Source organism: Salvia hispanica, chromosome 5 (assembly GCF_029641045.1).
Source record: "Salvia hispanica isolate PSC_SH4W2 chromosome 5, Shi_PSC_v1, whole genome shotgun sequence".
Lineage (NCBI taxonomy): Eukaryota > Viridiplantae > Streptophyta > Magnoliopsida > Lamiales > Lamiaceae > Salvia > Salvia hispanica.
In genome coordinates, this window is record NC_142696.1 from 46,252,697 (window position 1) to 46,279,458 (window position 26,762).

The window sequence follows — 26,762 nt, forward strand, 5'->3', positions numbered from 1 at the left end:
TCTTACTTGGTGGGACTAGTATATTTTATTCAAGTCAATATTTATTTCTTACCTTTTCAAATAGAAAGAAGCAAACAAGCACTAAATATGACTAGCTAGCCACAATTTAGATACACTATACATTTCATTCCATTCTAATTGACATTTTTTTTAATCAAAATTCATACTGATAAACATTTTAAAAAAAAATTTCTAATTTTTATTCTCTTCACAAGAGGTCACATTTGTGCATTGAGTCACATTTGTCAAATCCACGATAGCAAGCCCAAACAAACGGTCCAAATTCAAGGCCCATTCAAATTACAATAATTTTTTTTTTCTTTTCAACTCGAGCCATTGCATTACACTGCCGAGATCGGATTTCCAGCGCCGTCGCTGGAGAATTAAAGTAATCGGATTTTCCGGAGGCGCGAGGCGGCGGAGTGATGGCCGCTATCAAGGAGCTGACACGCGATCTAGAGAACAAAGCCAACGATTTCAGAAAACTTGAGAAAGGTAAATTTTTCCCAACCCCTCTCCATTTTCTAAAGTTAAACCCTAGCGCGCGCCGATACACGCGAACACAGCAATCGAATTATCTTCTATTGCTGTTTGAAATCAAGTGTTTGTATGCAAATGCGCAGATATTCAGAAGAACCAGCAAGTGAAAAAGAAGTACACCATTCAGCTCGGCGAAAACGAGCTCGTGCTCAAGGTAGTTTGTCTTTATAATCTGAGTTTGAGCTGCGGTTTTATAGTGCTTCAGTGAGTTTGTGATTTTCTGCTGGATTGTTTTTGAAGGAACTGGATTTGTTGAACGAGGACACGAATGTGTACAAATTGATTGGTCCGGTGCTAGTGAAGCAGGATTTGGCTGAGGCTAATGCCAATGTTCGGAAGCGGATTGAATATATCTCTGCCGAATTGTATGCTCTTCTCTGTTTGCTGATGTTTGTTTTTAGGAAAAGTCTGAACATAATCATATACATATATGATATATTTACTTGTTGAAAAGATTTGCACACATAATGTTTGTGGATGGATTAAGTGGGATTCATTTGATTGGAAGGGTAGTTGCTATGTAAGGTATGGAGCTGGTTTGGGAAATCGAATGTCCTTTGCTTAAATATGATTAGAAGTTGGTGCAATACTTTGACAACTAATGCACTGGTGTAATATCTTATTAACTGATTAATAGTAATAAATTTTTTGTTTATTGTTTTTGGCATGTTACTCCGAGGTGTTGAATGTAGACCTGCAGAATTCATTTGGTTGCTATTGCTTTGCCATTTATATTTATTATTGTTTCTTGCACCAGGAAACGCTTAGATAGTACTCTTCAAGATTTACAAGAAAAACTAAATAGCAAGCAAGAATCGGTTTGTCAATATTCTTTTTTGTTCTTTTTATGTGAATTTTGGAGTACTGTGTATCATTGTGTCAAAGTTATTCTTGTCACAATTTGTTGTCCATTTCTTTTGGCATTTGGCAATTGGCATATAATGAGACTTTCTCTTCTTAAGATTTAATTAAGAAAGACCTACTGCTGCTTGGAGCTTGTCAGACAATATTATGATGTTGTATAAGTTCAAATTATTTGAACGAATAACTGATACCATTTGTATCCTGTTAAAAAAATGATAGCATTTGTATACTTGCCATTTGTCATGGGATTGGATTGTTCGTGTATCTACTGGGACATACTATTTTAAAATGAATTATATGAAATTTTCAAATGTTTGATAAGGAGTATTACTTTGTAAAGTTTCGTGAAATTGATTACTGCTTATGCTTTTGTTAGTATTCTAGATACAAAAAGGTTTCCTCTTTGAAAGAACATACTCAATTCTTGTTTACTGCACCTAATTTCAGTTCCACCTGAATTAGCGAGTTTAGTAGCATCAATTTTATTTACGTTCTTTCGGTGCATTTTGTATTTTTTTCCATTAGTATTTTCTTCTAGCATCCCGTAGCTCTATCTTCACCTGATTTCTTAAATACGATTGTGCAGATTGCCAAGCTACAACAAAGAATCCAGGCTCTTCAAGCTGGAAAAGCAAAGGCCTAATATGTACGTGCAACCCCTATCACTTGGTTCACTTGAACATAGACGTGGCCTCTTCATATCAAAATTGCAGTTCATACATTAATATTTTCTGTTTTGGGTAAATGATGAGGACTTTAGTCGCTGTGATACCAACTCCGTATTGTCATATGCATAAGTTGAAATCATTATTGGGGGATGATATTTTTCTCATATGGAATTCATAGTCGTGCTATCAGTCATGACATCTCCTGTAAAATTTTGGCCGTGCACGACTGAACTCAGCCTTGTAATTTTAGTTCAGATCTATTTGTCTGTATAATGGATTTTGTCTTTAAAGTTTGACTGATTTGTTTCTGAACTTTTTCTAGTGAGTGCGTACCATTCTTTGTCTTGACTCCATGAGATGAATTTAGAAAGGGAAGAATTATTCTGGGTTTAGGTTGAAATCCCTAAATTCGTTAACTCAATGAATTGATTTTGCTGGAAGAATCATGCTGCTTTTAGGTTGAAAAGGATTAGATAGGCAGTAGTCTAGAATATAAGAAAGCTTTAAGGTGAAGCTTAATTTAATGATGGGAAGGAATAAAATAACATTAGAAGTTCTCCATATCAGAAGCTTTAGATAAGAAGGAACAAGCAGCCATCTTTGAACACATTTGCCTTTGAAACCTAGCTATTAGAGCCTTGATTCTCTTTTGAAGGGAAAGGAATACGTGCTAGCCATAGAAATGCTCAAATTTGGTATCAAATGAACTCTCTAGAGATGTCACGTTTATAGTAAGTCACGTGTCTCTCCTTTGGCCGCATAATATTGTTTTTTCGAATCTTTAGAATATAGAAGAAGTATTTGAAACCTGCTATATTTGTCTTGTTACTAGTGATTATTCCATGTCTACATACGGTTCATTCATACATGTATAAATTGAGCGGAGGGTTTTTTTACTGCAGGAAGAATATTCTCATGATTACAGGTTTCTGTAAAAGTGATGGTTGTTTTCAAATGTCTGAATTTGGAGAACCGTCTTCGATGCCATATTAACTGGCAATCAGCTTATGTGTCTGTGGGTAAGGCTGAACATAGTGGCTGCTCTCTCATCTCTCACTTACCACATTCATGAAGCAACTTCTGAATGGAAGGCATGATTTTGATGCTGGACAATCGTGGATAAATTCTCATGCATATATACCATGATGACATTCTTGAATCTTGAAACTTAAGGCCCCACGTAGCACTCGGGGCCGATTATGTGTTTGCGTACTTGATAGATCTTTCAGATTTTGGTCTTGTTAGTGTGTTGCAGAGGTTATTTTTTGCAGTTTTCTTTCCAGTTCTGGATCCTGTTAGTATATATCAAAATTTATTATTTGGGACGTTTTTTTTAATGGCAGACAGTGTTTGTCACTGATGGAACTCCACTTTCCGTCCGACTTGCATTAAGCATACCACAAGCGTTCATCCTGAGCTAGGATCGAATTCTCCATGAGGTTCATAGTTTAATACATGAATTGTGTGGCTGCACCAACAATATGAATATGATCATATGCTATTTGAAAAATTATACTTTGCTAATATGAAAATAATCACATGCATTTTATGGTACCATGATGGTGATTTTAAGATATTTGCGAAAATAATTGTTTGTTTGTAGGCTGGAGTTGGGGGTTCCACCACATTACCTAGTTGCATCTCCATGCCCATGTGTTTGTTGTTGTAGATCTTGAAAATCATGTCTCGTTTCATTTTTGTATCATTATTGTTCAAATGAAATAAGTGTTTTTTAATTTCAATTTGAATAATTGTTTTTCAGCATTTGATTAATAATTGATTATTCCATTATTGGTTTTTATAATTGGCACTGTATTATTGTAATCAAGTTTGTATTAGTTTATATTTCTTCATCATTTGGACCTCAAGTCCCTCGTAACATGTTATGTGTATACGATATACACAAGTTGTTGAATAAAAATCATTTCATCGTACTGCACTTGGAAAAATTAAATTAAATTAAATGTTCACCCCTTGTGACATTTGAGCGTTTGCGTAGCATTAATCCAGCAAAGAAACGATTTTCTATTCTTACTTTAAAATATGAGTACTTATTGATAGAAATCATTGTAAATGCAATAACATTGTGTTTTTAATTTGAGTAAAGGTCAAAAGGATGTAGATGAAATTGAAGTGTAAAAATAATTAAGGAATTAATTAGAGTGTAAAAAATCAGAATTAAAAGTTTAATTTGGTCAAAATCGGGATTAAACTCGTTGACCGTTAGTTTTTAACGGAAATGTTGAAGGAAGAATAAAATGATCAAATTTTCATATGTCCAGGACCACAAAATCTAAAAGATAATGTTTAGGACCAAAAACGTAAAATGACCATATGTTCAAGACCAATTTTGGCCTTTATTCTTTTAATTTTCATGATAAATATGAATTTTTACACCGAATGACTATTCTTTCAATCTTACGCGGCTCACATGAAGAAATGTAGAGCGCGCCTTCTACGAATAAGTTTGCTTTTTGATTTTTCTTTATTGAAATGTAATCTAAATCAATCTTTAGCCAATCAAATTACTTAGGTAGTGGTAACAATCAAGATGACAATATTTGAGTTCATGATGAAATATATCGTGATATCGACATATTGTCCGTTCCTTAGTGTTGTTGTACTAAATCAATGTCCCACTTCTCTTTGGCTAGTATAGACTAAATTCCAACCTTTTTATCTAAATATCAAATTAAATGATGTAAAACAAGAAGATTTCTACAAGATATTACGACTACGCAACTCTCAGTTGCGAGGATAATATTAACTAGACTCCCATTCTCATTAGTGGTATCGCAATACAAATAGTACTTTGATTATCATTATCAAATATCTCAAATTTACTTCGAGATATTTTTAGTTTTTTCTTTGGTCCTACAAATGTGGCGTTTTCATTTATTTATAGATAGCAAAACAAGGCTTTTCCTCTCATAATAGGGATTGAAGAATAGATTGTGGTCAAGGGTGAATGAGAGGTTACACATCTTTCAATTTCGAATTTGACCATGCAAAATAAAATCTTTATGTACTCGTACATTTATCAATCATTATTTTGGCTTTTGTGTATTCGTATTACTATTTCAAGAGCATTACTATACTTTACTGGTATTAAATTTATCATAAATTAAAGGGTTAATTACATGTAAAATCAAGATATTTTGCCAAACTCTGACTTGTTTCACGTCTTTCAAAATTTGAATGATAAATCATGAAGTTTAAGGAATTTGCAATTTTCCCACAATGTCTTTTTTCATGCATGAGTTAGTTACAAGTATGTGATCAATTGCCAAACTCTGATTTGTTTCACGCCTTTTAAAATTTAAATAATAAATCATGAAATTTAAGGAATTTGCAATTTTCCCACAATGTCTTTTTTCATGCAAATACAATGTTGAGTTAGTTACAAGTATGTGATCAATTGCTAACTCATCATTGGACTGTATTAAAAATGTCAACACGATAAAATTAAAATGTCAACACATAATTTTGTTGAACTTCAATATAATGTGTTGATATTATGTGTTGACATTTTGATGTCACCGTATTGACATTTTTAATACACTGTATTGATGAGTTAACAGAGTTAGCAACTTAAATACTTAGCAATATAACGCACCCCGTTAATTACACATGTAAAATTTTAATGATGTGAATGAATAGTTACACAAATGTGTATTAATATGACGTGGATAACTAACCACCACCGATAATGTCATTTTGCAGCCAAGAAACTAAAAATAAAATAATTTTGACCAAATAAAATTGAGAATTTTCAAAATTTTACGATGTACTCCTTCCGTCCCACAAGATTATACACTCTTTCCTTTTTAGTCTGTCTCACAAAAATATGCACTTTTCAATTTTGGAAACTCTTTTCTCTCTAATGAGGTGAGACCCATTAGATCTCCATTAACAATACTTTAATTTAATTACTTTTTCTCTTTACCTCTCTCTTATTTTATCAATTTCACGTTAAAACTCGTGCCGAACTCAAAGTGTATATTCTTTGGGTACAGAGGAATACCATTTATAATTTGAAAGATGTGAAACAAATATAAAATAATTTTCCGTAATTTAATGTGTAGTTAACTCTAAACTAATAAATTACCAATTCAGCCACAAATTTACAACACTTCATATACTTTTATAGATCACCGATTTCTAAATTTATAAGTAGAAAAATATATTCGGTGCACATACAAAAGTCGAGAATAACATCTTTCACCTAAGAATTAAATATTGAAGTTGATTAATTGTGGCCTACATGATGAGTGCATTTTCAGTTCTTGACCAATCTCATCTCGGCATCTATTTGGACCACGCCAATCATCAGCTCCTACATTAATGTGATAATATAATGTAATAAAATAATGGCCATTACCCAAATTAATTGCCAAGGTAATTACTTCACCATTTGCTTTTCCTTTAGTTCAATATTTGACTAACTTGAAAATCAAGTGTTTCATCACTTCATGCATTATCAATTCTATATATTTGGCTAACCATTCCCCTCTTGACAGCAATTCGATTTGAAAATTGTTCCTCCATAACACAAACCATTATAGAATTAAATAATACTCCCCATTATGCAAATAACAAGGTTAAAAATTGATTTTTTACTTTTTGAGATCAACCTTGATTAACTAGAACAAAGAATTATATGTAGACATTATAAATTACTTATACATAAGCAAACGACGAACCAAATAGTACTCTCTCCGTTCCATAGAGACATTTCATTTTCTGTACTCGTTTTGATAAAATGATAGTAAATAGTTAAAGTGGAGAGAGAGTAAAGTAAGAGAGAGAATAATGTAGAGAAGAGTCTTATCTACAATATTATCTCTCTAACTTTACTTTTTCTCAACTTTAACTGTTTATATTATTTTTCAAAATGGATGCGCAAAATGAAATCCTTCTATTACTGTGGAACGGAGGGAGTAATAGTGTTCTTGACATTAAATAATCAGGAGAGTACGTCTGAAGGATTCTTGTAACCTCGCAATCCGTGGCCAAATTGTATTTGCAACATGCATGGTCCCATATTATTAAAAAGTAAAATTAAGTGAGGAATTAGATAGGAAGAGTAAATGAGGGACCACAAGGGCGTGTTTGGGTGGTTGGATGAGAAAGACGAATCGGCTCTTATTATGTTGCCATTTATGAACCATAGATTGGATTCAGATAGGAGATGCATTATTTGTCTTTGGTGTCATCAATGGCGGATCTATATGGGGTCAGGGTTCGGCCGACCCCACTATCAACCCCCTCGAGAAACTCAAAATTCCGGCCTTTGCAACCGTTACCGATCCCTTGGTGCGGTACTTTCGCCCTAATCTTTTCGAAATTGGACACAAACATCTCTTTCAAGATTAATCACAAATGATGCCTCAAAGAATATCAAATGATCTAGCTAGGTTCATAGTTTCTACACCAACAATAAAAACTATTTAGTCCACTTGCTATAGAGATATTATAAAATGATGTATTTTCTTTAAATTTTGAGATATACCTATAATATAGTAGATGGCAATAAAGGAATTAGAAGTACAATATTATTATAAAATGTTGTATTTTCATTGACCATAAAGTGAGGATAAGTAGATGGGAATAAAGAAAAAAGTGGACCATGAAATGAGAGAGTGGGAAGTGCCTCATCTCATCACATGAAGCGACATTAAATTAAAAGCGTGTTTTAAAAATGAGTTTTGGAATGAATACATGCAACTGGACATTCAACAACAAGCCACATTAATTGTTTCAACTTCAAATAAGGTCCAACGTTACCATGTCTTCATCCCCTAGTTGACTAAACAATCCTAAAATATATTATTAAATGGCACATGCATTATTCTCAAGTATTATAACATTATCATTTAAACGCGACAAAACAATCCTATAATATATATACCACCATTTTATATATATATATATTCTTTACAATTACATAAGGTCAAATAATGAAATTTTGTGTAAAATATAAATTGGATAACTAAAGTATTTGCATTCTTAAATGTCATAAAGTGAGATAATTTTATGAAACCTTTTTAAGCTGTATTCGTTGGAACTTCTCATTCGGGTTAGAGTTATGATGAGTTTATATGCATTTCTTTTTCTTTTTGGTGGATGAAGATTGATGAGCTACTCATTTGTTTATGTTTCTTTTTTTTGTTTTTGCTCTGACTCTGGATAAAACGTGTACTTTGTTGTTACGTTGATTTCATTAATTTTTTTATTTTATACTTTAAACTACTCTTGAATTGCTAGCTCGTTATTTTTTTAGCTCGAGCATTTTTAACTGCTTGGAAAAAGAAAAGCTAAACTAAAGAAGACTTAGATTCAGATGAAACGATCATTTGTGGACAGAATCTTGGAGTAATGGAGGGATGCACATGGGAAATTTTCCATAGTATAATAATGAGGGGTCTCACCATTTGGAAATTGGAGCTACCGACTATAAAAGTTTTCATCCATTTTTCTTTGGTTGTACATCCAAGCAATAATTATTTGCACTAATGTAGATTTTTTGTTCCAATTTTCAAATGTCAATATTAAGGCTACTTTTTCATTTGACCTATGCTATTATTGCATAGAAGAAATATAGATAAGGCGAAGTAAAAAAATGTCTAGTATGTCTTGTATGTTTGTGAAAAGAATTTGAGGGAAGTAAAAAAATGAAAACATTGGTGTCATATGTATAAGTATTGCTAAGAGAAAATGATGTACTACATCTCATAGTCTAATCTTATTGTATTTCACATCTTTCGAGCTTTTGACTTGTGGTAGTTAATTTAGTAAGGTGAAATTAATGGACGAGAAGATTATATATTCAAATTTAACACTCACACAATAAATAATTGTTGTGAATAGGTAAAATAAACAAAAAACACTTAATCTTTTTACGTGTTATAAAATATTCAAGCCAAATATATGACAAGCTATAACAATATATAAACAATGAATCGCAAAAAACAACGAAATAAACATATACTCAAAAGTACGAACACAAAACTAAGAAGCAAATGAGCAGCACACATCTTGACGTTATCTGCCAACCCCATCCATCAGATAGCAGTGGTCACACATTACTTCCAAATAACCACAAAACACCCGGCACCAATCAAGCTAACCAAAAAGAAATAAAATGCCATAAAGACAAACACACAAAAATAAGCAACACTAACACACAAATGATCGAAACACCATAGATGCAAGAAATAGAAAAAAACACAAAGTGAAATCATAGCACAAATATAACCAATATATGTACTGTTCAATAAATTAAAACATGAGATAAAAACAATATAATCGACATGATATAGCTGAATAGCCGATTATAGAGATGGGGTGGAAAGATAATGAAATTATTAATTTGATGAAAGCCAAATAGATGCATTATTGGTAGCATGAGCATCCTCGAAGCTCCGGCACAACTTGGGTGGTACCATTTATTGACTTATTCGAACAATTAATTTCCTATAGATTTTTTTGAAGTAATTCGCAATGTGTGTAACTTTGATCGACGGATTGTGTGACCTTTTATGGATAGATTTGAACAATTAATTTCGTAGATAATCTTTGAAATGTTTGAGGTCGAATATGGTGTTCTGTATTTCAATTTCGTATTTTATTTCATGCACGTTGATGGACCATATCTATAGCCTATTATAATAGGTTGGGGTTCACATTTAGTTTTCCATCTTGGAATTAAGGACCACAAGTCATGAAACGAACTTCTTGGAGAGGAGGACCAGTAGCAGTGAGACCTCAGTTCTAGGACCATGCATGTTGTGTATTCTTTTTTTCTTTTTATTATTCCAAAATAAATAAATTCTTAGAAAGAATAATTATGCTTGATGAAAGGTGGGTCAAATTACACTAATATACATCTCTTTTAACTTAAAGTTATTCGAAATCCAATCAGAGCATGAACACATATGAGATAAAATAAAAGAAGGCAATCCACAAACTAAAGAAACACAAAACAAAGCTCAAACTGTCCGTTGGGACAATACAGTTGATTTCGGAGGGGCAGAATTGCAAAAAACAAAACAAAACTCAATAATAAAAAGTGAGAGAAGAGACACATCACCTGCACTCATGGGCGAACCTAAGTGAACACATCAAAGGGCTAAACCCCTAGCTAAAGTTTTTTTTTTTTAATAATTTTCTTTTATACAATTTACATTTATTAAAATTTAATGTAAGTTATTAAACAAAAACCTCCATCGATGATCTAAATAGCGAAAATATAGTAAAATTTAGAAAACATAATCCTTGTTTAAATATTTTCTACGTCCGTCCATGTCTATGGTTGCAATTGATCATAATTTATTTGACTATATTTAAATTTGTGGGAATGCATGCTAATTGCAATTGATTAAGTGAGAATATGTGCATGTTTACTTAATAGAGAAGCATGGTAAATTATTAAAAAAAAGTAATTTAAGGAAAGTTAGTTTGTCTTATTCAGTTATTTGTAAGTAGTGTATTGGTGTGAATTATCGATGATTTGATAGATAAGAAAATAGAATAGTAATAAACGATACAGTTATTTCGATGATTGAAATTGCATAATTGCATTAGTATTCATCATTCAACTGAAATGTGGCGCCGATGCTACCGACCTTGATTTGCGCCTGTCTTCATTGTATTCACGACATGTGGTCCAACCCAAATAATTTTCAATAAAATTAATAGGAAGAAGAACAAAATTTAAAATATTAGTAATATAAAAAACTGAGTCCTAAATGAAAAATGGTTAAGAAAAAGAAAAATGAAACAAAAATCACCTTTTATGTGATGTCCAACCCAAATAATTCACAATCAAGAGGAAGAAAAAGAACATATTAGAAATGAACCACTCACCCCTTAAAAGACCTTATAAGTAGGAGAATTATCCACACTTATATAGATTAGATTAGATTATCAAAATTAACTGTTAATATAAAAATATCGAATCCTAAATGAAAAATGAGTTAGAAAAAACAAAAATGAAACAAATTCACTTTTTTGAGAAATTCCAAAGCTAGAAGGAAGGTATATTCCTTATTTATCTTTTGAAAAAATAAATAAATATACATTTTTAAAATTAAAAAATTTCAAAGGAAGTATGTAAATTATCATTCCAATTTCCAACAAATAAAGAACTCCACAATTTCCAACAAATAAAGAACTCCAAGAGTAAAAGGTAAAATGAAAAGGGTATTTGGGATATATAAAAACTTAATAGTATTGTAGTATTACTTAATAGGAGTAGTAGTAATTATGTAATGTTCCATCCATTTAACTATACGTTTCATTTTATCTCTCTCCTTTTATTACTTGTCTCATTTCATTTTTTATTAGCATATGATAATTAAATAAGTAATTCTTATATTCCAGTAACTTACACTCATATTTTATTATAAAATTAATATATAAAAGTAGTTCAGTCCTTGCATTAATTTTTCAACCCGCATTTCTTTAAACCCAAGCCTCTAAAAAAGTAGGAGGATGTATAGGACTTTTAGTTAATGTTAGGCTTTACCTCTTATTTACCCTTCTCTTCTAGAGCATAATAGAGTTAGAAGAAGGGGCATGATTGGTTCTGTGGTGTGTAGAAGAGCACAAAAGAAAGAAAAAAGGATGATGCTCATGTATAGTTTGTGAGTAAAGATAGAGAAAGAAGCCTTCTTTTTGTATTTAAGTTCACACACATCATGACCTCCTTCTCCATGCAAGGTCAACTCACTGTTTTTTTGCCTCATCATCCAAACACTCCACGTTTCTATTGTTGGTGTGTGGGTCTTTTGTGTTATATGGACTTCATAATCCAACTTTATAACTAAAGTCTTTAACTTAATTATCACCACATCCGAATATTCCAGATTGCATTTCCCAAACTATTTCAAATAAACCCTCAAATTCAATAATACAATCATGTAAATTAAGGTTTTAATCTGATTTAGTACCTTATTACATACAAACAATTGCCGGTCTACCTAGAACTAAGAAGGGGCTTAAGCCCCCACCAAGATAATTTTTTTAAAATTTTATTCATATACCAATGTCATTTTTGGTATTATATATTTCGTTGTGCAAAGGTTTCTATGTGCGCGGTGCGCCTGATGTAATGGCTCTTCTTAGGTTTAGACTTGTTGTTTTGCTTCGTTTCGTTGGTTGGTTGAGTTGTTCTGTTCCGTCTAGTTCTTGTCTTAGACAGTGTTGTCTTGTTTTTGCTGTATGGTTTTGCGTTCGTGTAGAATTCTTAGTTGCCCTCTTAAAGTCGAACTTTTTATAATATCATAAAAGAAATGTCTCAAATTATTAATTCAATTTTATAACCTAAACAAACTTTTGTGTATATGTGGAACTTTTTCAATATGATTGAACTAACATAAGCACACATATTGTTGGATTGATTAGGGCTAGCTGTCACTATACAAATACATCACTGCAGACATACATACATACATGAATACAATTTTATTATCTCAAAATTGTCCACGTCAATTTGACCTCATATTTTTCCCAAGATATAGGATGCATCGTGGGGTTCACGAGTGTGACATGCTACATTCACCTAGTGATTTATTCTATAAAATATGCAGCCTCTATATGTCTAACTTTGGTTAAACCCCAAATGTATTACGTTCTTCATATCAATATAGTTGGACTCATATAATATGTATGGACTATATTAATTGGGCGTGGAAACTTGTTAAATAAGTAATTAATTTGTACCTCAATTAATAAAGTAATTAGGATTAATTAATGTCACTTCTAATTAATTAGGTGTTGCTTCTTGGAGCTAATGAATACACATATATTTGGTCCGACAAACCTAGTTTCTACTTCTTTGGCATCAAATTTGTACGATAAACTTAAAATCGAATCATAAATGACTTAGGTAACCAAAGCAATCAATTGTACTATTATTCATAATTAACATAAAGTAAATCTAAAAAATCGAGAGATAAGGTCAAATTAAGGTGGCTAGCCCGATTATAAACCGTGTCTAAATTGAATTACACGTTTAGCAATAATACTAATGAAGGCTCCACAAGATTCTTCTATGGGTCGGCAAAAGATTTTCCTCAAATCACGAATAATTTGTTTTGGATAAATTTTATATATTTTTTATTTTTCAAACTGTTGCATTTTTACGTGTCCCGCGGACCTCACTCGTTAACTACCACTTTTCATCATTGAAATTATTTTATTAATATTTGATACTACTTTGTAACCACCAGATTTTTCTTCTATCCCACCTGCAAATAACTGATTCTCTCCCTAAAAAATCAAGAAAATCCTATTTATGGTAAAAAAGAGGAAAAACTAGAGAAATGGATGCAAAGAATCTCAAATTTAATATAGCAGTATAGTATACTATTGTACGATAATTTTCGACACGACATGAAAACCCAACAGACCGACACGGAGAGACACAAATCTAATGTTTGAGTTGTTATCCGAATGACCGGTAGCAACCGAACCGGTACAATTTGTCACCCCTACTTATGATAGATGAAAAAAAAACAGAAAAAAAAATAGCCATCACTTAACACTAATTAAAGTGCTAACATCATTAATTGAAAAGAGATGCATTGGCTTGGACCATGTAAGTTGCAGCAGCAAACAGAAATCCGACAACGGCATCTGATTGGTCCACGTGGCATCCCCAAGAAGCGACCATCCTCCATTGACATGAAATCATCAGTTTTTTTTTTTTTTCCTTTTTAACAGCCATTTTATTGACTGTTACAAATTATAATCAGTCAAAAAAGAACTAATAAAGTATCTTTAACACAATGTTCACGGTATATTGGAAAAAGGCAACTTCCTTTAATGGCAAAGGAGGAGCTTTCCCGTGCATCTCTTCACGACTATATAAACCACACAACAACAATGCTTTAGCATACTCCAATCTCTAGCAGTAGCTGAGCCACATCTCGCGATGTCGTTCGCCTACTCCAAGAACTTCCTACGGCGCTTCTGTGTCGAGGATTTCCAGACCGGGGCCGAGGGAAGCAGCAGTAGCTTCTTCTCCAGCCACCTCATTCCCTCCCTCGGAGCGAGGATCAATCAAACCACGAGGCTTAGGAAGCACATCATCTCCCCTTTCAGCCCCCGGTATAGGTACGTGATCAGCACCTCATATTTTACCACTCTTGATTTCTTGTTTTCTTGATATTCTTGATTTCTTGTCTCAGGGCATGGGAGATGTTTCTGATTCTCCTGGTCGTCTACTCCGCGTGGATCTCCCCGTTCGAGTTTGCATTCCTTCCCTACAAGCAAGACGCCATGTTCGTTGTGGACAACGTTGTCAATGCCTTCTTTGCTGTCGACATCGTCCTCACCTTCTCCGTGGCCTACATGGACAGCCAGTCGTATCTTCTGGTCGACGATCACAAGAAGATAGCGTTGAGGTAATGCATTTTTCGGTTAATGTGTACGGAACCAGCATAGGCCAAGCCCCCGCTTGAGCGGCTGTCCGCCTATTTATACAGAGTAAAAGCCAATTTTTACCGAGATGATTAAAAATGGGATAGAACTATGTTTATTAATTTTTGTTGGTATTAGTGTCATAGAAGAGGGGATATTTTTGTTTATAAAATTTAGAGAAGGGATATTATCTTTTTATCCTATTTGTATTAATAGTAATAGCAATATCTTATGTGGATTCATTATATCTGTATTTTATACTTTATACACTACATATTTTAACCTATTTTGCAATAGTTTCACAATATCAATATCTATGAATATAAGAAGTAATCTCTCTGTCCTGTTAGAAATGAAACGTTTTTTTATATTATCCTATTAGAAATGAAATATTTTTAAAATAAAAAATAATAATATCTCTACTTTTCCATCTCTCTTACTTTACTCTTTCTTCGTTAACTTACAGAACAACAGTGCATAAAATCTCGTGTCAAAAACAAAACGTTACATATATATTGGGATAGAGGGAGTATTAATATTTGCTTTGCGCCCATATATTGATAATTATTATATGTCACCGTGGACAACAAATACTGCTGGAATTGACTATCTGCTTTCAAAGATAATAAGAGTGTCAGTGTCGCGTTGTCTTACGTTAAATTTCAGTACCGGCTTCTTTAAATTTTTCTGGTTCCGTCACTGATTTGTAGTAAGACGGTAAGTGAAGTTGTTGACCTGTTTGTGTCGATGTTGTAACGAGCAGGTATGTGTCGACCTGGTTTGGTTTTGATCTCTGCTCGACGGTGCCGTTTCAAGCTCTCAGCATACTCTTCACAGATCACAGCGGCGGATTAGGCTTCAAATTACTCAGCATGCTCCGGTTGTGGCGTCTCAGACGGGTCAGCTCCCTCTTTGCAAGGTCCGTTGTCTCTCTGAGTTAACGTTACCTTTTGCTTAGAATGCTTCGTCCCGGATGACAACCAACTCTTGCTTCTTTCATTCCTTCAGGCTCGAGAAGGACACCCGGTTCAACTATTTCTGGACTCGCTGCACCAAGCTCGTGTCGGTAAGCCCGTGCGACTCTCTGAATGTTTCATGCTACTATGTGTTTGCGTGTGGCGATAAAACGTTGAATATTGCTGTTTTTCCCCGACCGGCTTCAGGTCACTCTGTTCGCGGTGCACACTGCTGGCTGCTTCAACTACATGATTGCTGACAGGTATCCCGACCCGCAGAAGACGTGGATCGGTGCAGTGTATCCAGATTTCAAACGGTTGAGCCTCTGGGACAGATACATAACCGCAATGTATTGGTCCATCGTGACTCTAACGACGACAGGTTACGGGGACTTACACGCGGAGAACCCGAGAGAGATGCTGTTCGGAGTCTGCTACATGCTGTTCAATCTCGGACTGACAGCATACATCATAGGAAACATGACAAACCTCGTCGTGCACTGGACCAGCCGCACGAGAACCTTCGTAAGTTTTTCATCCTAGGCTTCTTGGAACCTCTGTGCTCACTCAAAAAGACAGCTAAAGTTGGACCTCATTTGCTTGTAGAGAGACTCTGTCCGTGCTGCTTCGGAGTTTGCAAAGAGGAATCAGCTGCCCCCGCGGATTGAAGACCAACTCCTGTCGCATATATGTCTCAAGTTCAAGACGGAAGGGTTGAAGCAGCAGGAGACGATGAATGGCCTGCCGAAGGCCATTCGTTCCAGCATTGCACATTACCTGTTTTACCCCGTTGTTCAAAATGTCCGTCTCTTCCACGGGGTTTCTCAGGAGTTCCTTCTCCAACTGGTAACTCTTCTTACCCCCGATCTTGATCACTTTCTTCACCTTTACTTCTATGTTTCATTTTCTGAGCATCTCTGTGTTTGAATGAATAGGTACCGGAGATGGAGGCTGAGTACTACCCTCCAAGGGAAGACGTTATTCTGCAAAACGAGGCTCCAACAGATGTATATATACTGGTCACCGGATCAGTGGTAAGTCAGTTGCTCGATTTTCATAGATAGTGTTATAAAATAACTGAAAAGGCTCTACTTCCTAACCTTCACATTCTAACTGTCTTTTTTTTTTGCTGGCAGAAATTTGCTGTCAAAATCAACGGACAGGATCATGTAAGTTTTACGAATCAGTATACCGTAACACAGTTCACAATATATAAAGAAAGATCGACTATTTGACATACACTGTCTGGATACAGGTAGTCGGAAAGGCTTCTGCAGGGGATATTTTCGGGGAGGTAGGAGTCTTATGTGGAAAGCCACAGCCGTTTGGTGTTCGAACGACAGAAGTCTCTCAGATATTGCGGCTGAACAGAAGCACGTTTCTCAACATTCTTCATGCTTATTCAGAAGACGAGCGCGTTGTTATGAACAATCTTTTCATGGTAAATTTCAGCAAGCAGCAATAATTTTTACCTCTTTTTGCAGATTCAATTGTTCATACTTGCTGATTTTTACATTCTGTATCAAGAAAATGAAAGCATGCGGAGGCTTCAACGTAGAGGGCCAGCATGATCCAAGTTTGTACACAACAAGATGTTTTGATGGAGACAGCTATGGTCACACTCGGTATCAAGATAGTTTCCACAACGAGGCAGTGAAACAACATACAGTAGATATCGAGAATTCAAGTTGTACGACAACACATCAAAAAGAGAATAACAATACCAAAGGAAGCAAAGCTGAAGTGGATTCTTCTACAGAGGACGACCAAACATCTCTCAACGTTGCTATTCGACAAGGTAATATAGAGATGATCCGTTTTCTGCTGGAAAGAGGTGCAAATGTGAACATACCGGATGCGAGAGGTTGGACACCAAAGGCATTGGCAGAAATGCAAGCAGATAGAGGCATATACGACCTTATACTGAATTATGAAAATAAAAAGAAACATGGGAGCATCAATGATGTGACCAATCATGCACGAGCAGTAATCCCGGAGAAGAAGAGAGTCACCATTCACATGAAGTGTGAAAATAGTAAACATTCGGAAAAGAAGCTTCCAAAGCTAATAGTCCTACCTGATTCAATAGAAGATCTACTCAAAATAGCAGGTATGCATTATTCAAACTTAATATATATATCTTAAAATCAAGGAGAAACTCAGATATTAGAAAATAACACTTACCTCGTCGAATATATGACAATGGCCTCCTTGTGGATGCAGGTAAAAAATTCGGAGATGACAGCCTCACAAGCATAGTAAATGCAGAAAATGCAGAGATAGACGACATAAGTGTCGTGCGAGATGGTGACCATTTGTTTTTCGTATCAAGTCAGAGCAAAGATCAAGCATAATGTGAGCTAACAACCACAATAACTAATAACCACATGTGTAGGGCAAAGCCAAGTCAAAGAAATAATAGTATACAGACATTTTAACACTGACCTATCATTCTATGTGTTCTTTATGCTAATAACAATGTAAGAAAAAATCGTACAATCATTACATGGTTGTCTTACAACCCCACTGGGTATGTAAATTCTAACTAATTGCATAACTCAGCAATCACCTAGTGAAACTTCCGGCAGGACTTTTACCAATCCATAGATGTGAGTCTCAGTATATTAAGTTCCTTCCATATAATATTTCATACATCATTAGTCACATACAAAGTCAACCTAGAAGTAGCTGATGCAAGCAGAAATTCACCAATCTTCGAACTCGTGAATTTGATCCGAGGGATGACTGGCTGTCGGGATGAATTATCCCTACAACTGGCAAGTGGCAAGGCCTGGTTAAAACTGAATTTTGAAATTCTGCCTTCTTTAATTCAATCTTCTTTATCAGAGCAGAAGAAAAACAATTAATAACAAAAATCTACTCCCTCTGTCCCATTAGAAATGAAACGTTTTCCTTTTTGGTCTGTCCCATTAAAAATGAAACGTTTCTAAAAATGGTAACAATACTCTCTTTACTTTTTCTTCTCTTTTACTTTACTCTCTCTTCAATAACTCACAAAACAACACTACATAAAATCTTGTGCCGAAAAGCAAATGTTGCATATTTCATGGGACGGAGGGAGTATTTTTTAGTAACTATTAGACAGAAAGCCTAGCTAATAAATAACAAACACATACTTGGGATCTTCTGTGATAAGATAAACAGTGATTCAACCGTTTCGGGGCGCAAGAGATTGTGACGCTCAGCATATTTTATAACTATGTCGTCCACAAGGAACACCTTCCTTATGTCCGTGCTTGACATGAAATTGGATGGTATTTGCAAGTAAGTCTCAGAATGATCACTTTAAGACTATACAATAGGGGTTTGCATTCGGGTTTCGGTTCGGTTTTTCGCTCAAACCGAACCGAACCCGAAAAACCGAATTTAGGCTAAAATTGAAACTGAACCGAACCGAAAAACTGAAAACCAAAAAACTGAAAACCGAACTTAAAAAACCGAACCAAACCGAAAAAACCGAAATTTCAAAACAAAACCGAAAAACCGGAAAAAAAATAGTATATTTTAATACATCTAATTTATTTTATTTTATATATACTAATAGAATATAAATATATATAATATAAAATTAATATAATATATATAATATTTATTATATAAAAATATATTAGAAGAATATATATTATATGTATGATATAATATACTAAATTAATAGGATAAAAATATATTTAAAATATAATTCGGTTTTTCGGTTTTTTTTCCGCCCAAACCGAACCGAACCGAAAAACCGAAATTTTTGTATTTTTAAAACCGAACCGAACCGAAAAACCGAACCGAATTTCAAAATTTCAGTTTGGTTCGGTTTGGATATTCGGTTTTCGATTATTTTGCTCACCCCTACTATACAATTTACATTATTAAAGTGCAAACAAACAGAGGAGAGAAAAACACAAACCAAGTATGCTATTTCTTGGGCAAGACCAGTGGAAGTTAAATGAAAACATCTCATACCACTTCTAAGCCAAATCTTCCGCAAGCTTCAAACTTTCCAGATTCTTGAGGTAGTTTTGTTTCATGGCCTTCTCTTCTCCTTTGGAAGACCCTTCGTGGCACCAAACATACTTATTTATAGGAAGTTTTAAGTCAATAGTGGCAAGTTAAAAGAAAAATAAGCACAACAATTATCATAAGATGGCTACAAAAAGGATTCCTATTTGGACTAAAGCAGATGATCCATTTTGGACCTCGAAGGCCACAAGGCAATTCTCCTTTGAAACTCGATGTAACTATCATTAACAAAGCATCTAAACAAACAAGAAGTCGACATAAAGAAACAAATGCACATTAACAATCAGAAACCCCTTAAACCCATTACATTTACAACCCCGGATAAAAAATTTCGCACCATTATTTGTCCACAAAAGAAATTAATTCGCTTTATGTATTTTTTAATTGCGCTCAAGTTCAATTTACACATCTTCATATCGGCCCACGAGTAACAATCAACAATTTTCTTGATTCCCACAAACACTGGTAGAACGACGACATGCAAAATTAAGAAATAAAAATGAAATCTTTAACAAAAGAAACCGCCGGGAGATCTGGAAGGAAACAACACGAACCTTGAATATCGATAGCGATCACCGCTTGCCGTATACTTAAATTTAGTTTTATTTATTCATAAAACTATAATATATACACCATAATTTTAAAAATACACATTAGTTTTTCAAAATGATTACTATAAGTATTTATACTCCCTTTATCCCACTATAAGTAAGATGTATTCCTTATTGGGTCCTCTCACTATAAGTGAGACATTTCCCTTTAAGGGAAAAAAAACAACACTGTATCTTTCTCTCTTACATTAGTCACTTGGTAATTTTTTTTACTGCAACTTTAAAGAAATTGAGCATTTCATGATATATATTGCCTAGATAAATCGCTAACTAATTAGTAATCTAAAATTAAAATCAATTTTTAGCCGCTAGATTAAGAGATCCAATGTTAAAATAATATAAAGTGCATTATATTTTGAATTTAAATAATTAATAAATAAATTTAAAGGGTATTACGGTCAATTCTCTCTCATCAAAATCATCTCAAAACTTTAAATTTACGCAACTCTCTCGATTTAAATCATTTTTCGCAAAAATATATCAAATTAAAGATAATTTTGTAAGGATTCCTGAGATCTCAATTGCATATGTTCCGACGACGTCCGGGTGATGAAATTTGATAATTTATATTTCATTTTTCGTACATGTTGATTAGCAGATTTTTATCAACAAATGCCAAAAAAAAAAAAATCTCAATATAGATTATAGTGTATGTAAAATATATACTCTGTTGATATTTTCTTGCACTTGTGTTGAATTCTCATGTCATATTGTTGATATTTGTAATATACTACTCCTTCCGTCCCGCTCAAGATGACACGTTTTCCTTTTTAGTTTGTCCCAACTAAGATGACACATTTCCTTTTTTGGTAACTTTCTCTCTCCAATTAATACACTCAACCACTTTTTCTTACTCCATTAAAATATCCATCTTTCTTTTTCTTTCTACTTTAATACTCACACCCACATTCTCTCTCTCCAATTAAACACTTTAACCAATAACTCCTAAAATCCCGTGCCGGCTAAGCAATGTGTCATCTTAGCCGGGACGGAGGGAGTATGTTGATTTTTATAAAAAAACTACGAAAATTATCTGACGATATTAACCTTTTGTTGATATTTTGTCTACTATTTATTGAAATTTGTGGACTTTAACCACATCCACTCATTTTAAAATCTAAGGGTGTAGATTTAGTTTTAGTTTTGGATTATGATATTATAACTTATAAACATTATAATAGGATCCTACCTAACTATATACAAATATATAAAATAATATATTCTAAAAAATGTAATGTGTATTTTTCACTTATCTCATTTATATGCACATTGCATTTTTATATAAATTGAAACTAGTACTACATGTTAAATTTGGATTCATAAAATATCAATAAAATTATATAGACGAAGTATGCTCTCGAAAAGTGCAGGGGCAAAATGAGAAATACTCCCTCCGTCTACCATTAGGAGTCTCATTCATAAGCGGCACAGGTTTTAAGAAATGGTAAGAAAAGTGGATGGAAAAAAGTTAGTGGAATAAGGGTCCCACTTATATATATTAGTTTTAAATGAAATGTGAGTGGAATGAGTTAGTGGAAGGTGGGACCCTATTACCACTTATGGTAAAAGTGAACCGGGACTCCTATTCGCGGACGTACTAAAATAGAAAAACGGGACTCCTATTCGCGGACGGAGGGAATAATAAATAGAGAAGGACATGCAATGTGATTAATAATTTTCCAGAAATCCGAGTTTATGGATCTAAAATGTGCAAAATCTATTTTTTAGGAACCAAATTTATAGTTCACTAAAAACTACTCTCTCTGTCCCATTAAAAATGAAACGTTTTCCTTTTTTGTTTGTCCTATTAAAAATGAAACATTTCCTAAAATAGAAATAACTCATCTCTACTTTTTCATCTCTCTTACTTTACTCTCTCTTCTTTAACTCACAAAACAACACTGCATAAAATCCCGTGCCGATTTCCAAATGTTTCATTTTAAGTGGGACGGAGGGAGTATATATATTTGACTAGACACAAGTTTTAAGCATGTAGTAGAAAGTGCGTCGAAAAAGTTAGTGAAAGGTGGATCATACATTTATATATATCCCTCTGTCCGCCATTAAGAGTCCCGGTTTACTTTCACTATTAGTGGTAGGTAGACTCCATATTCCACTAATGCATTCCATTTACATTTCACTTCATCCGCCCGTGAAATGTTGTCCAGTTTAGCCATTTTGGTCCGTCGGTTAAATGTTGTCCACTTTGCTTTTTCACATTTTTTTTTGTAAATGAACCCCGCTTTCAACTAACTCATTGCATTCACATTCTATTATAAAACTAGTACATAAATGTGGAGCCTACATTCCACAAACTTTTCTTCACATTTCTTAAAACCTGTGCTGAGTCAAACATGGACAGCATTCTGCGGACAGAGGGATCATTAAAAACTTATACTCTATATAAAAATAGGTCACACATTCCACTGTCTTTTTCCACTCACGTTTCTTCATATTTCTTAAACCCGTGCCGAACTGAAATGAGACTCATAATAACGGACATGTGGAGTATTAGTTTTATAATGAAACGTGAGTGAGATAAAGTTAGTAAAATATGGAGTCCATTACAAAAAATAGTAAAAAAGAAAATGGAAAATTTATTGGTGGTCGAACGAAAATGACAAAATAAGAAATTTATTTGTGGAAGGAGGGTGTATATGACTATCTATTTTGTAAATAATTAATTTTCAAAATAAAATAATAACACCTCTTATTACAATTTAGTAGCTTGACTAAAATTTCAATAGTAAACTTCATACTCCTCCATCCCCATCCCACTATATGTGAGGAGTTTCTTGTGGACAGTAGTTAATAAAATGATATTTATTAAATTAAGTGGAGAAAATAAAGTACGATAGAGGAAGAAGTAGGAGAGATCAAGAAAGAATAAAATAAGAAATAAAAGTTTAACAGAATGGAAATAAAGTAAGAGAGATAAATGTATTTTTTTTGCCTCAATAAATATTAATTACTTATAGTGGGATAACCCAAAATGAAAAATTGATTACTTATAGTGGAATGAAGGAAGTACTTAAGAAGACAAATTGGTGATATCATATTAAAATGGACGATGTTACTGTTGGAGTTGCCGATCAATTGGATCCAACTTCCCGCTTAAAAATCAAAATAAGCTCGTTACGACTATAATTGGTTTCCCTCCATCATAATATCCAACAAATTTCGCTGAATTGCAAATGGACTAGTTCAAGAAAATGTGAACAGAAACCTTCCTATTGTTGGATAATATGGTAAGTATTTGAACTTCAATTTTAACTATCGATAATATATTTGGAAATTATATACTCCCTCCGTTCCATAGTAATGAAAGCATTTCTTTTCAGCACAGAGATTAATAAAAATTGTGTTAGGTGAGTTAAGTAAAGAGAGAATAAAGTGGAAAATTAAAAAGATGGAGAGATGAAGAGAGAAAAAAAAGTAAGATAGAGTAAAGTAGGTGTGGAAAAATGTGTTGACTTTTACTAAAAAGAGAAATGACTCTATTACTATGGAACGTACCAAAATGGCAACATGACTCTATTATTATGGAATAAAGGGGGTACTACTAATCGATTTTTATTCAAGAGTTTCATTAATCATATATTTGAACTCAAGAACTTCGCATAAAAATTTTAGTTTCTTTAATTGATTAATTAAAATTAAGTTTGATTTTTTATATATCGTAATTCAGATCTGCAACTTTTTTATTTTCTGTAATTGATTAAAATTTAAGAATTTCTATTTTTTATTCAATGGTTTCATATTATTGGAATTCAAGTAATTCACATGCAAAATTTTTAATTGATTAATTAAAATTCAAGAAGTTTCGTAATTCTTGAGCGTGATTTGTAAGATATTTAACAACTTTTAATTGATCTGGAATCATATCTCATTTGGATACGCACACACCGGCAGTGCAAGACCCGGAAGTGCAAGACCCGGAAGTGCAAGACCCGGAAGTGCAAGCCCTTCCAGTGGCTGCCTATACATCTCCTAGCATTTTAGCAGTTTAAGTAGCTCCTAATTAAACCAAGAAAACGTATTCAAGAAAAAAATTGTAAATAAAACACATTTTTTCTCTGTGGATAGATATTAATGAATAAAAAAGAATAACTTTTTTACTATTCCACCCATTGATCCTTTAATATTCACTATATGACCAATTTCCATCTAAAATATTATTTTTTCTACATTTGTTGCTATTCCAATAAGAAATTCTCCTAATTGGATTGATCTGAATTTTGTATTAAGATGCACTTTTATATTGATATTTTTCTATATATATATATGTCACGTAATTTTAAACCGTAGCTTTAATTACTTAAATATTATAGAATAATCTAGAAAGAATATGAAATCTGCCTTTTAAATTTGTTCACTTGCTTATAGAATAACCTAGAAATTTTATTAAATATGTTAAGATACTAGAAACCCGCTCGTAATAAAAATTGGCCACATTAAATTGAGAAATAGATAATGAAAATAAATTCTTGAACATTAAATATAAATATATGAAGGGACACACGCAATACACGATTGGTAAAAGAGTGAGTTAGATAAAAAAAAATGATTGAAATATTTTTAGTGGATAAAGGGTCTCACCTCGTTATTTAAAATAGAAATGTGATACTTGTACTAAGAGTCTAAAATATAAATGTGATACTTGTACTAAGAGGACCGTATAATATGATGTGGCTTTCGCCCTATATGGACTATCCGACCCCCAATATATGGGCTATACAACGCCACTGTATGGACTATATATGGTGACCTATATGGGCTATATAACTCCCACTATATTGTAGCACCCACCATTTGGGCTATATACAGAATGATTTATTAGTGTGCGCAGGTTTATTATCGAACAATATTAATGGGGCTTATATGATATGATATGATATGATATGATATGATATGATATGATATGATATGAATGCTTTATGGGCTATAGGATGCGATTGGGTGACTATATATTATATTTGATTTCTATATGATGTTATACTATGTGATTTGGCTATTATGTGATATAGTTGATTTTTTTTATAATTCTTAATAGTATGATATAAGGGTGATCTTGAATATATAATAATAATTTGTAAGTTAGTATAAATATGAAATTATTTGACATGAAAATGAATAAAAGAAATCATTATAACTTATAAGATTAAGACACTTTACTATAAAAACATAGTATGATCTTAATTGGAGAAATAGATTTTATAGTGAAGAATATGCTACTGGGCTTGTCAATGCTCATTACTTTACCTGTTTTATTTTGCAATTTGATGTTTTGTTATTCCCATTAGTGTTGCATCCTCATCGGATTACTAATCAACACATTTGGTATACTTTTGCTTAGATTTAATAGTTGTGTCAATTAAATTTGAAATCTAAGATTAGTAGCTTCCGTTATGGCTGACAATGTTTAGTTATAATATGTTCAATAGGATTGTCTTTTTAATAGTAAAATATTTGTTTTAGATTTTGCTATATTTTATGGCACCTTATTTGTGACATCTCCTAGCTGATCAAATCCAGTTTACTGACCACGCACCAATACCTAACCAACCTCAATAAAATAGAAGATTATATCATCAAACTAAATAAATTATAAGCACAGAACATCAGATGAAGCTCACGATTTGCCGAAATGAACCTGATTCATCTCATTACATTCATCAAATCAAGCAAAACTTTTTGAACAAAGGAGTAGTACATCACTGAGAGGTAAAAAATTGTTGAAAGTCATTCATGATTTTAAATTGGTCTAATCTTTTGTTGTTTAACAGGTCGCCAAATCTCAAAAGTCATTGTAGACGCTACGGTGACAATTTCAACTTATTATGATCATGGTATGCTTGAGGTATCTTTCTTCTATCAATTTTTTTTTGCTTAATGGACAAATAATCCTCATCCCCCCCCCCCCCCCCCGGTTTATTGTAGCTGGATCAGTTTTGATTATGTCCCTTTGTAATCAATATATCTTTTATGTCTTTATTTACTCGACTTTATGTTAGATTATCATCGTTTTGCGGTGCGGATCACCTCCAACATTTAATAAAACATCACCTAATACACCAACAAAAAATTGACATCTGGATATTATTTATAAATTGATAAAAATACTGCCACTCCAGATTTACTCACGCCAAACACCCTTACTGCACTTTAAATCTCTCCCTTCCCTCACAAATTGGCAACCACCATTAAATCTCTCTTTTCCCTCTTAATTTTCAAGCATTGCTTCCTATCTGAAACTATATTGGTGGTTTATGATTAAATTCATGGTTATACAATGCACAAGAGAACAAATATGTAAAAAGAAAAGAGACGGAAAATTTTCAACATTGTTTTGCAAAGCTTTTGCATTATCTTCTTCAGGAGTGTATGTGGCAGTACTTTCAGTTTTGGTTTTACGCAGAGATCTTGAATAGAATTTGTAAATCTCTCTGCCTTTGTTCTTTGTATTCAATTTTATTGCTTGAATTCAGATTCGTCACCATCATCGGCTTCCCGCAATGGAGGTCGTCGACTCTTTGAATTCCAGCAACGGAGATCATTGCCGGCGAAATTGAAGACGCCGGAATTTGAAGTTGTCCAGTTTAAATTGCTAGAATGCAAGTTTGAGTGGGGATGAGAGGTAGAGAGAGAATTGAATAGATTCGTCACCA

The 26,762-nt window shown here is 33.4% G+C and overlaps 2 protein-coding genes and 1 long non-coding RNA gene across 13 annotated transcripts; 2 read left to right on the forward strand and 1 right to left on the reverse strand.

Moving 5' to 3' along the window:
* The first annotated feature begins 326 nt into the window (after positions 1–326).
* LOC125186856 (prefoldin subunit 6-like) lies at positions 327–3,814 on the forward strand. 9 transcript variants are annotated; one of them, XR_016130316.1, is made up of 8 exons: positions 328–495; positions 624–694; positions 781–905; positions 1,298–1,358; positions 1,991–2,050; positions 2,728–2,803; positions 2,975–3,091; positions 3,676–3,814. XR_016130316.1 is itself a non-coding variant. In XM_048083328.2 (6 exons), exons 1-5 carry the CDS (start codon positions 426–428, stop codon positions 3,063–3,065), a joined length of 417 nt encoding a protein of 138 aa, XP_047939285.1. In that variant the 5' UTR covers positions 327–425; the 3' UTR covers positions 3,066–3,091; positions 3,676–3,814. The 9 variants fall into 9 exon arrangements, 4 of the variants coding, with proteins under 4 accessions (XP_047939285.1, XP_088914234.1, XP_047939286.1 ...); XR_007170515.2 differs by lacking the exons at positions 1,298–1,358; positions 2,728–2,803 and adding an exon at positions 3,416–3,511 and having other exon boundaries at positions 327–495; XR_016130315.1 differs by lacking the exon at positions 2,728–2,803.
* A 10,120-nt stretch (positions 3,815–13,934) lies between these two features.
* On the forward strand, positions 13,935–17,905 carry LOC125191196 (potassium channel KAT3-like). The gene is made up of 11 exons (XM_048088705.2): positions 13,935–14,192; positions 14,267–14,482; positions 15,262–15,417; positions 15,507–15,564; positions 15,662–15,979; positions 16,061–16,300; positions 16,390–16,488; positions 16,591–16,623; positions 16,710–16,895; positions 16,982–17,564; positions 17,678–17,905. Exons 1-11 carry the CDS (start codon positions 14,011–14,013, stop codon positions 17,806–17,808), a joined length of 2,202 nt encoding a protein of 733 aa, XP_047944662.2. The 5' UTR covers positions 13,935–14,010; the 3' UTR covers positions 17,809–17,905.
* On the reverse strand, positions 17,397–19,514 carry LOC125191197 (uncharacterized). 3 transcript variants are annotated; one of them, XR_016130800.1, is made up of 3 exons: positions 19,427–19,514; positions 18,592–18,710; positions 17,397–18,245 (listed from the first exon to the last, which is right to left on the reverse strand). It is a non-coding gene; the product is annotated as an uncharacterized LOC125191197 (long non-coding RNA). The 3 variants fall into 3 exon arrangements; XR_016130801.1 differs by having other exon boundaries at positions 17,397–18,228; positions 19,371–19,446; XR_007171063.2 differs by having other exon boundaries at positions 19,371–19,446.
* Positions 19,515–26,762: the final 7,248 nt, after the last annotated feature.